The 12,450-nt window shown below is 34.8% G+C and overlaps 2 protein-coding genes across 2 annotated transcripts; both read right to left on the bottom strand.

Moving 5' to 3' along the window:
- Positions 1-1,889: 1,889 nt before the first annotated feature.
- Positions 1,890-2,521, bottom strand: LOC120467980 (retinal cone rhodopsin-sensitive cGMP 3',5'-cyclic phosphodiesterase subunit gamma). Its single transcript, XM_039656618.2, has 2 exons — positions 2,371-2,521; positions 1,890-2,277 (listed from the first exon to the last, which is right to left on the bottom strand). The coding sequence occupies exons 1-2, from the start codon at positions 2,510-2,512 to the stop codon at positions 2,201-2,203; spliced, it is 219 nt and encodes a 72-aa protein (XP_039512552.1). The 5' UTR covers positions 2,513-2,521; the 3' UTR covers positions 1,890-2,200.
- A 6,048-nt stretch (positions 2,522-8,569) lies between these two features.
- Positions 8,570-10,360, bottom strand: LOC120467979 (retinal cone rhodopsin-sensitive cGMP 3',5'-cyclic phosphodiesterase subunit gamma-like). The gene is made up of 3 exons (XM_039656617.2): positions 9,955-10,360; positions 9,100-9,253; positions 8,570-9,006 (listed from the first exon to the last, which is right to left on the bottom strand). The coding sequence occupies exons 2-3, from the start codon at positions 9,239-9,241 to the stop codon at positions 8,930-8,932; spliced, it is 219 nt and encodes a 72-aa protein (XP_039512551.1). The 5' UTR covers positions 9,242-9,253; positions 9,955-10,360; the 3' UTR covers positions 8,570-8,929.
- Between the last annotated feature and the right edge of the window lie 2,090 nt (positions 10,361-12,450).

The raw sequence follows: 12,450 nt of genomic DNA on the forward strand, positions 1-12,450 counted from the left end.
ATATGCAAGTAAACTAGAATAGACACAAAATTTTACCAAACATTATTATTATTATTATTATTATTATTAATTATTATCGTCATTAGTTTCTCATGGTTGTGTGTTGGCTTTGATGAAGGGCAGGACCACATTAATACACAAACACCGGCATAATGACTATAGCAAGTATTTAAATTATGCTATGAAATATTTTTGTTTTTTCCAGATTTTGGGATTTAAAAAAAAGCCCCTCTTGTGGAATATCGACAAGCTCTTTTATTAGCATAGTTTTTGTAAAATATGCAAGTTTCAGCCCAACTTTCTGAGAAGCGGATTAAAAAAAATGTCTTTTTAAAGGAAAACTACATAGTATTTTTTTGTTTTGCAGAGAGTGTCTCTTTCCCTTTAGTATATTGGTATTTTGCTTTCTTTGAATTTTGGTTCCAAAGAAGAGTCAAGCACATTTTTGATTTGTGTGTGTGTGTGTGTGTGTAAACATGTTTGTAATTCTATTGTTTGGTTTCTTTTTTTTTATTTTTTATCAATAGGTTTTTGATATTGTTTGAAGTGGCTCGTTCATGATTTCCCAGTGGCTGGAGAAGGAACTGCGGTTTCTCTGTCTGTGATTTCTTCTTTTGTTTTGCAGGACTGTAGACTTTAGGTGCATGTAATTGTAATCGGGTCCAGGACTGAAAACTTTTTCGCCATTTTAAAGTTTCGGAGTTCAGCTGTCGTGTGTGTGTGCGCGTGTGCGTGTGTGTGTGTGTGTGGTTGAGTTTCATTGACACTAAGAGAATGAAAAACCACAGTCTGAACACTAAACCAGACAGCTTTCTTTAGTTTTTTTTATGTTTAAATGGTACTTGCAGTCTATGCATACACTTTACACAGTATTAAAAGAGATTGAAATATCTACATTCTGATCTTCTGGCTTTTAAAGATGCTTTTGCAAAGACACGGCGGATTTGCTAGTTTCTCTTTCTCTCGCACGCCGACGGCTCGGAGGTCTTCGACTGAATTCTTGCATGACGTTTGTCTTCTGGTGATGGAGTGAGAAGTTTGAGATCCCTCCATTCGTAAAGGATTAAAGATGGCGTCTCTTTTATTCTCCATTCTCGCACCTTATGAATATGATCCCTGTTCCACATACTCTCCTTTGGTTTACAGTGTAACCGTGTTTTTGAGTTGAACTATTTCTCTCTCTCTCTCTACATATTCTGATTCCATTTGTGATGTAATTTGTATCTGAATGTCCATATAAACTGTTTTTTTTAAACAATCACTCGATGGGTGTTTGATTTCAGTTCATTGTGTGTTATTAAAAGTGTAGATGGCATAAGGAGAGGTTATCAAATATAACACGGGTGTATGTTGTGAAAGGTTGCATCTACAGTATGTTGTTATATTGATGTAAAAGCACTCTGAATGACACATTTAACACATTTACATGGTTTTTCAAAACCAAAAGTCATCATAGTTTGGCGAACTTCTTTAGCGGTGAATGAGAGAATTCATTAAATATATATATTGTGTTGTCATTTGCTCAAACAGAAGAAACACTCCACAACAGTGTTTTCACAAAGTGAAAAAGAGAGATTGATAACGGCAGTCAGAAGAAAGATGTTAACATTACCTAGTTTTTGACCTAGCATTAACTCGTTTTTTGTTTTTATTTTATGCAAACATAATATAATGCAAAGTATAGTGTTATAAATATACACACTAAAAAAAAAAGGTTCCCACTTAATATTTACTGTCCTTAAGTATTTATTTTTTTACTTTAAGTACATGATTACTTTTATAGCTAGAGGTTCATATTTGAACAAAGTGAAATTAATGAACTTGTTTCAAAATGGACCCAGTTTGAAGATTCTTTATTATTCTGAAAGATAAAAGAATAATCACACGAATTTGGGAAAATACGTTTTTTATTGTGTTCTACCGCCAAATCAAGGGTTTTGATGAACCGAGTTGATTCTGACACAGACACAATCACATGTACATTTCAAAACGTTGGTTTGTACATAGTTCATGTGTCTCTGAGATCGATTCCTCCTGCTAAGAGTCACTGTGCCGTTTGTACTTTTTTCCCGAAAAAAAAATCGTATAATTTAATGTTATTAAATATTAATCATATCGTTTCCTAGTTGTGTGTTGGACTGAAAGCATCTGCTTGTTCAGTCTCGGTGTGGGTAATATTACTTGATCAGAAGGAAAGTTTCTACAAAATGCCATATTTGGCCAGATCGCTGAGCTCCATGTCACCGAAAGCTTCCCAGGGGCAAACCACAGTGATGTCTGTTGAAACCCAGAGAGAGAAGGGGGTCAGACTCATTCAAAACACTGAAACTATATTAGCGTTGTGAATGCAATTGAAACGCCAGGATTTACCTGTGCCGAGACCCTCCATCCCAGGGATGTCGTCTCCGAAGCCTTTCTGGCCGGGTTTGGGAGCCTTGCTCTTGAAGGTACGAGCGGCCCTCTGCTTGAACTTTGGTGGTCCTCTCTTCTCAACGGGTGCTGGGGCGTCCATTTCTCTCTCTCACTGAAACATAAACAGGTTTACCTTAAAAAGTGTCTCTATCGTCCCCTTTACTGATGTCCTCAACAGGTTAGCTGTTAATCTTCTCATTTTGGGATTGTGTTAATCCTAATCTGCTGGTTACACAATTAGTTTATTTACCAACATCTGTTGCTCTTTATATAATCTTGCTAATCTTGTAGAGGAGATGCATCAGTCCATCACGTTTAGCCTTCCCTACTTCTGGAGTCCGAGGAGAAATGTGTTTCTGTTCTTAGTCTGTTTTTACCTGAATTGGCTTTCGCTGTTGAATGTCTTTGTATATTTGAGCTTCACCTAAAGAAGCATGGAGTAAACTCGAGTCTCTAAGGCTGTAATATATGGAAGCTTGTTTCCACCATTGAATACAAATAAAGAAAGGTACAGAAATGGTTGAGTTTTTTATCTCACAATTCCAACTTTATATTTATAGTATTTATTTTGTTATTTTTTACTTAATCGGAATGGTACGAAACTTGGTTATGGTTTTGGAACTCGCTGTGTGAACCCAAAAAAAATCATGGATATGATTCGAAAAGGTTAGATTCGAAAATAGTGACCCTTTATATTGTTTCTTGGTCAAAAAGGAGCGCATTGTAAATGAATGGGAGATCTAGTGGAAGCTTTCAACCTCAAGATATCAATCTCAAGATATCAACCTCAAGATATTAATCTCAAGATATAAACTTCAACATATTAATCTCAAGATATCAACCTCAAGATACAAACCTCAAAAATATCAACATCTATATTAACTTTAAGATATCAACCTCAAGATATAAACCTCAGGATATTAACCTCAAGATATCAACCTCAAGATACAAACCTCAAAAATATCAACATCTATATTAACTTTAAGATATCAACCTCAAGATATAAACCTCAGGATATTAACCTCAAGATATCAACCTCAAGATATTAACTTTAAGATATAAACCTCAAGATATTAACCTCTAGATATAAACCTCAAGATATTTACCTCAAAAAATATCAACCTCAAGATATTAACCTCTAGATATAAACCTCAAGATATCAACCTCAAGATATCAACCTCAAGATATCAACCTCAAGATATTAACTTTAAGATATAAACCTCAAGATATCAACCTCAAGATATAAACCCCAAGATATTAACCTCTAGATATAAACCTCAAGATATTTACCTCAAAAAATATCAACCTCAAGATATTAACCTCTAGATATTAACCTCAAGATATTAACCCTTAACATATTAATCTCAAGATATAAACTTCAACATATTAATCTCAAGATATTAACTTTAAGATATCAACCTCAAGATATAAACCTCAAGATATCAACCTCAAGATATTAACCTCAAAAAATATCAACCTCAAGATATCAACCTCTAGATATTAACCTCAAGATATAAACCTTAAATCTGGAACACAGCTTGTTTAAATGTATGGCTTTGATTTTCTCACCGTTTTAGAGTATAATGTGTTTTGGAAAATCAATTTTTCATATATAAGACTTTCATTTTTTAATAATTTTTTTAATGTCACTCTTTAAAACTTTTTTTCACCTCAGTAATAATCTGCCAATAAGTATAATTTAGTACCTCAAAATCCCCTCCAAATACAAAATATTAAATAAAAAACATTATTGAACTAAAATAGTACAATAATTTCATTCATTCGACATGCGAACAGCAACGGAGGGATAATGTTTAACTGGACATCCAGGATTGTCATTTTGACTCACATTCTGTTTTTCCTCTCCATCACTAAATCTGTCTGTTCTTTACCAGCCCATGAAAGTCTTTCTCTCTTCGTTCTCAGGTGAGGCGTATCTCTTACCTGTGCTGGAGTCTCTGGCTCTTCTGCGGTGTCTCGCTTCAGCTCGTGTCCAGTGTTGCTGCCGGACTCTTTTATAGCGCTCGACTAATCTTCTGATCCTCAAACGCCTCCGACAGAAGCAGATAGAAGGATCAGGAGATTGACACGGAGTATTTTAAGGACTTCAGGCTCTTACAGCGGAGGACACGCGTGTGGTAACAGTCATAGTTTATTCAGAACATCTGCAGTTTGTCTAACAGACACAGACTTGAACATCAGATATGATGAAATATGTTGAATGTGTGTTCAAACACCTTTTTGCTCATGAACAAATATGGACAAATATGTACACTAGTGTACACAAAAAAAATCTGCTCAATTTACGGTAAAAAATTAGCAGCTTTGGTTGTCAGAAATCTACTGCAAAAAAATATGGTAGCAATAATTTAGGTTTTACAGACTTAAAAAAATATATATATGTATTTTATTTGAAATTTATTTCCCGACCAATTGAAGTACTCATGTCACATGATCAATCAAATCTCATCACACAAGATTGTTAATAGTAATATTCGCACAAACACTAATGGTAACACAAATTATTATTTTAAAATGCAATAGACATTATTTTAACAACATTAAATGTAACATAAAACCCTAATGTACATAAATGATTAGAAAAAGCTATGAATAAACAGTTATTTCAACAAAAATATATATAAAATGTAAAACACAGAGAATTGTAGGAAGGTAAATTTACTTTTTTTTCACTGTAATTATACAATGACTTGTTCTTTTTCACTTCCAAAAACTGTAAATTTAACGGTACTGTAAATGAAACGGTACACGGTAAATGTAATAGTGTAAAATTACATTAAATGTACGGTTAGATCTATCACGGTTATTCACTGTATAATGCGGAATCTTTCTGTAAAATAACTAACAGTTTTCACTGTAGCAATTTTACGGTCTTTTACCATTAAAATCACGATAATTATTTTCTCTATCTTTAGTTCTCATCTTTCATATTATAAACATCCCAGCTGACAAAATATATTGGAAGAACATTGTGCTCACGTTCCCATTAGGTTTGGAACACTTTTTCTGAAAGATCTCTCAAAATGTAAATGTTTTACAATTCCTTTTTACATTCATTTTTTACCATTTTCCAAACATTACGGGAACGCTACTTTTAAATGTTCTCTAAACAACATAAACAAACTAAAACGTCTATGAATGATGTATAAATAATCTTTTTCTGCTAACGTTTTGAGAACATAAGTAAACTCTGAACGAACATTCTATTAATTTTACTAAGAAAGTTTGTAACCAAATAACCAATCAACTGAATTGTAAACAAATTTAATTTAAATCTAAAAATCAATCAGTATGTTTTATTTTGATGCTGTGCCAGTTCAACTTTATGTTTAAATGATTAAATAGCATTAAATGCTTCTTGTCAACAAAATCAAACTCACAAATACTTGTGAGTTCATGTTGATTTCATGTTTCTGATCTCAGGTCAGGCTCTTTAAGTCTCTTCTCTATCCTGATCCTAAACATACGGTTATATCTGACCTTTACTAATTCAAGATCAAGCTGCTCTAATCCACAATCCCGATCGGCTGTCCTGACAGTCATTTAGGTTATTATATAATCTGCTCATTAACATATGCTGTAATGTTCTCATGTGTGTTTGTTTATTCACACACCATAGCTGACGAGGAGCTTGTGGGATTTATACAGCTACAAAATCTGTCAATGGCAGAACCATTTCAAAAGATGCAACTTTAATATAACAAACTATAAAATGAGTCTGAGACCAACTTGTAAAAACATATGTGTGTGCCAAAAAAGTGGTATTATTTTGGAGAAAAGCTTGAGCAGGTCTAGTTGGTCTGTAAATGAAATGGTTTGTAATTATAGATACATTACAAAGTTTTGTTACGAATTACAAATACTTACTCTTCAATTTTATCAGTAAAAAGGCTTTATTATATTGGTGTGAGGAAATGTATTTAATACAAAATTTCATACAAGTATCCCTAATTCCAAGTTCCAAGTCCACTAATACTGTAAACCATGACATGCTAATGAGATCAAAAGTATTAGTGTCTGATCATATAGCTAGAGCTCGTGATATGGGGAACAGTAAACCAGAGTTTTATAAAGCATATAGTGAGTGTGTTAATAGTGTTGTAGATGAAAATCTGTTTCCCGCTCTTTCATTCTCACGTGTGGCTGTTTGTGTTTGTCGCCCTCTGGCGGATGATGCTGTAATAACACTAGACTGATAAACCATTACAGTCACTGTGAAACCAAAATGTTTTTTTATGGAATATTGCAGCATTTATTATAAACTATTTCATGATGACTGTTTTATGAACAAAGAAAATAAAAAGTAAAAATTAAATGAACATCAATGTGTTAAACAAAAATGCATTCATTACATTGCAAATATTTAATTGAATGTAATATTGATTAAACATGTATTTAATAAATTAGCTAAAGCATTGAAAATCCCCATTTCCACCATCAGAGCAATAATTAAAAAGTTTCAAACTACTCAAGATGTTACAAATCTGGCTGGTAGAGTGTGAGGGGAGTTTGAGGGACTAAAGACTAATATCAAACAGCACTATATCACCACATGCTGTTCGGGAGGGTTTCAAGACAAGAGAAATCCTCCAAAAACAAACCCAAGCATTTTCAGTGGTCAGAATCGACTGGATCTTTAAATGGACTGGATTCTGTGATCAGATGACTCTAAAAAAGAGTTTTTTGGCAGCAAACTCTCCAGATGTGATCAAAAGGCCTACCCCAAGGCTCACGATTAAATATGTTTTTTTTTGTCCCTGAACCCTGTGGAAGATGAGTGTGTGAACTTAAAAGATCACTTTTAAAAAAAACGTTTGCTGATAATTTACTAACCCCTATGTCATCCAAGATGTCCATGTCTTTCTTTCTTAAGTCACAAATTAAGGTTTTTGATGAAAACATTCCAGAATTTTTCTCCATATAATGGACCTCATTGGGCACCAAACGATTCAAGCTCCAAATGAGAGTTTCAGTGCAGCTTTAAATGACACCAGACAACGTCTGTTGAATGAACGAAATGACTAGAAAAAAATATTTGTTTATTTTGACGAACGAGTTCGAACAGGAGAGTCACAAACTCAGAACAGAGCAAGGCGAGCATTTGTGCTTATAAAACTTAAACTTTTTTATTTATTTTATTTTTGAAATGACCGATGGTTTCGCTAGATTAGACCCTTATTCGTCGTCTGGTGTCGTTTAACGCTGCACTGAAACTCTCATTTGGACCTTAAACACCAGTAAAGTGCATTATGGAGAAAAATCCTGGAATGTTTTCATGAAAAACCTTAATTTCTTTTCAACTGAAGAAAGAAAGACATGGTTATCTTGGATATCTTTTTTTTTTTTTTTAAGTGAACTACTCCTTTAAAATGAAAAGCGCCAACGTGGATCTGAGAATGGAGGATCTGAGGGAGATTCGGCGTTGAGGATGAAGGACCGGGAGAGATTTTTGTTTGGAGGAGGAATAGAAAACTCATCCGGCATTAAAGGAGAAGAAAAGTAAGTTGCAATAATTGTGGCCAACGAGAACTAGAGGAAACAAAAAATCCAAGTGTTTTTGTCAGTCTCTGAGGAAACTCGAAACCCGGAATATTTAAAGAAAAGAAGTTGTATTTCGACTTACCAGCACGTAAACTTAACGTCGTAATGAATGTTATTTTGAAGTTTTTTTGTTTTTTTGATTGAAATATGTAGTGAAGTTAAAGTGAAATCCCGAATCCAGAGATCGCGAAATTCTAGTTAAAAACATACATAACTGGAATGAGTTAAAAGTGTTGAAGTAATCGTGGTTTACCAATAATTGACATGTGGTGTGGAAAAATAAAAACAAATTAAACGCTACACTTTACAGATCATGTACAGCTTTAAAGAAATTTATAAACCCTACAAAAGCGAATTAGTAGTTTTATATAAAGCCATAGGTATTTATCTGAATTAATACCATATTTCTCAGATTGTAACGTTATTTTGTTAGTGGCGATGCCTATGACCAATGAATATGAAAACAAGATTTTACACTTTGAGACTTATTTAGAGGTTCATATTTGACCAAATAAGTGAAATTAACTTGTTTCAAAATGGACCCAGTTTATAGATTATCTTCCAGTTGTGAAAGAGAACAGACAAACTACACACATTTGGGAAAATAAATGTTTTATTGTGTTCTACTGCCAAATCAAGGGTTTTAATTAACCATGGTGTAGATTCTGACACAGACACAATCAAGTACAGTTCAAAAAAATAGTCGATTTGTTCATAGTTCTATATTTTACCACAACATTTAGCAGAGAGATGATCATAGCGTGATATTGCAGCTCTGAGATCCATTCAAGAGTCACTGTGACATTATTTCCCTCCAAAAACAATGCGAATCATGTCGTTTCCTCGTTGTGTGTTGGGCTGAAGCGTCCGCGGCCTAGGTTAGGCTTGGTGTGAGTAATATTACATGATCATCTTGGCTGATATCCAAAAGAAAGATTCTTCAGAAGGAAAGTTTCTACAAAATGCCATATTTGGCCAGATCGCTGAGCTCCATGTCACCGAAAGCTTCCCAGGGGCAAACCACAGTGATGTCTGTTGAAACCCAGAGAGAGAAGGTGGTCAGACTCATTCAAAACACTGAAACAATATTAGCGTGACGAAGGCGACTGAGACGCCAGTCTTTACCTGTGCCGAGACCCTCCATCCCAGGGATGTCGTCTCCGAAGCCTTTCTGGCCGGGTTTGGGAGCCTTGCTCTTGAAGGTACGAGCGGCCCTCTGCTTGAACTTTGGTGGTCCTCTCTTCTCAACGGGTGCTGGGGCGTCCATTTCTCTCTCTCACTGAAACATAAACAGGTTTACCTTAAAAAGTGTCTCTACCGTCCCCTTTACTGATGTCCTCAACAGGTTAGCTGTTAATCTTCTAATTTTGGGATTGTGTTAATCCTAATCTGCTGGTTACACAACGAGTTAATTTACCAACATCTGTTTTCCTTGTGATACGGACAGTGTGAATGATAAGCTCTTTACATAATCATGCTAATCTCGTAGAGGAGATGCCCAGCGCTCTCATTCGCTGTCGTCTGTAATCTATGAAGTCTACAGTAATGGCGAGTTTCCAAATCCAAACTTTATATTCCATGGCGTAAACAAGCATCCATGGAAATCTCGGCACTTCACCTGTAGTTCAACTGGTGTAATTTTGACTCGCATTACAATCACTAAATCTGTCTGTTCTTTATCTGTTACACTTTATTTCTACAGTCCACTTCAGCTAACTCTCATTAGATTATTAGTCGACTGCATGATATCTGCCAACACTTTATTGTGATGCTCCCCCAACAAAATATGAGTAACTTGGCAAGTACAAGTCAACTTATTCTCCTAACCCGAACCCGAGCACCTAACCATAACCCAACAGTCTACTAATACTCTAATGAGAGTTAGTTTACATGTAGTTGCAAAGTAAGTCAGTAGAATGTCTAAAAATAAATAAATCGAAGTCTTTCTCTCTTCGTTCTCAGGTGAGGCGTATCTCTTACCTGTGCTGGAGTCTCTGGCTCTTCTGCGGTGTCTCGCTTCAGCTCGTGTCCAGTGTTGCTGCCGGACTCTTTTATAGCGCTCGACTAATCTTCTGATCCTCAAACGCCTCCGACAGAAGCAGATAGAAGGATCAGGAGATTGACACGGAGTATTTTAAGGACTTCAGGCTCTTACAGCGGAGGACACGCGTGTGGTTTATTCAGAACATCTGCAGACATGAACACCAGATATGATGAATGTGCGTTCGAACACCTTTATGCTCATTAGTCGATTAACACTTTCTCTATCCCCAGTTTTAATCTAATTTTCATATTATCAACACATCCCAGATGACAAAATATATTGGAAGAACGTTGTGCTCACGTTCCTATTCGGTTATGAAAACATTTTCTGCATGTTCTCTGAAAGTTTAAATGTTTTACATACGTTAAGGGAATTACAATTTTACAAACATTACATTACTTTGAATTAGAGCCAAACCGATATATCGGCCGATATTAGGCATTTTCCATAATATCGGTATCAGCAGTTATAATGGCCGATAAATGAATATTTAAAAAATAAAATAAAAATGGACGTAACGCGCTTCAATCATCTCTCCTTGGCCTGTTATATTGAAAATGTATGTTTTACAATTTGCAGTGTGATGTCATCTTATGGCTCATCATAGACTAGCTAACCACAAAGCTAGCTAATACCACTATCATCAGTGGAAGACCGCTAACGTTAACATTAATGAGCTTGGAAACCACAATTAACTTTTTCTGGCTAAATAAAGTAATTATTACTTTATTTATAACTAGCATATCTCTAGTTACAGTCCCTGCATTGTAAAATGTAAGTTAAACTTGCGAGGAGTGAACATTTAGACATAGAGAAAAAGTATCAAACGTATCTTGTGCAGAAAAGTGTGTGAATTCCAACAATATTTAATAAATAAAAAAAAATATCGGCCGATATATCGGAATATCGGATTTTAAAACCCAAAAATATTTGTATCGGTATCGGTCGGGCTCTACTTTGAATGTTCTAGTTCATGTTGATTTCATGTGTCTGATCTCAGGTCAGGCTCTTTAAGTCTCTAACCTGCGACTGCTATCTGTTTTTAGCTTAAGCTGCTAATCTGAGAAACACACACCTGATCTACCCTGATCCTAAACACACGGTTATATCTGACCTTTGCTAATTCAAGAGTAAGCAGCTCTAATCCACAGTCATTTAGTTATTGCATAATCTGCTCATTAACATGTGCTGTAATGTTCTCGTGTGTTTGTTTATTCGCTGTGACACGTATTCAAACACATCTATGAGTTTATATAGCTAATGAGAGTTAGTCTGCGGTTGAAAATCGTATTCATGAGTTTGTTGGATTCAAGTGTTTTTGTTTTCGGCAAAAATATGAAGAACACCGGGTTCATTCTTGCCTAATTTGGGGGGAAATCTTAGTAAAGCCAAAAGATATTGAAGTCAATATCCAACAAATTTTATTAGCGTCCTATTCATTGGCAACCAGTTTTAGGTTTTAGGCAAATAAATTGTGTTTTCACTGTGTAAAATGCATACAATAGGCTTGTTGTTTATAATACTCGGGAATCAAAATAAGATGAGACTTTCATTAACATCTTCTGAGGTCTGATCTTTGTGGCAAATCTAGAAATGAAAATCGCTAGTCATTAGCATAAACACACACTGTTACACGTTGCATGACTTGTGTCTGTATGAACACAGTTTGTTTTTAACTCTTAGCTAAGCATTAGCTCTATCTTGAACCCGGACTCTCTCGTGTTGAGAAGAGACAGCTCTTAATCCACCCCGATGTGAACCGGTTTAACCAATTACAGACGAGCACAACATGTGTAGAAAAATAATTTAGCTAATGTTCACAATAAGCTAGGCTATGAAAACTTTATTTTTGATTGTTCTCTGAACGTTAAAAAAAAAAAAAAATCTTGTTTATGTGAATATTAAAGGGTTAGTTCACCCAAAAATGAAAACTCGGTTTTTACTCTCCCTCATGTTGTTCAACCAAGACTTTCGTTCATCTTTGGGACACAATTAAAGATATTTTTGATTAAATCTGAGAGCTGGATCACTCCTAAGAACATTATTAAAAAACATATAACTTTGAAAGAGCGTTTTATCAACATTACAGGAAGTATGTTTGTTCATAATATAGCCAGAATGTTTTCGTTTGCGGGAAATAGAATTATTTCACATCTTGATGAATATTAAATGGCAGCAGGGAATATCGGTTAAACACATCCATGTTCTGCTGATATATGTATTTCTTTACATTTAATATTGTGAAATAATTTAGCTAATGATTCAAATTAAATGAGGGGCTCATTGGCGGTTTATAAAAAGATAAACCTCGCATATTTCAGCATTAAATTTTTTTTAATAAAAATAATGCGTCAAAAAAAGATAAATTACTGACATTTATAATGCACATTATCAAATATTTTAGTAAACTATGCAACCATTTCGTTTGGTTG

Source organism: Pimephales promelas, chromosome 8 (genome assembly GCF_988280905.1).
Source record: "Pimephales promelas chromosome 8, fPimPro1.hap1.1, whole genome shotgun sequence".
Classification (NCBI taxonomy): Eukaryota; Metazoa; Chordata; class Actinopteri; order Cypriniformes; family Leuciscidae; genus Pimephales; species Pimephales promelas.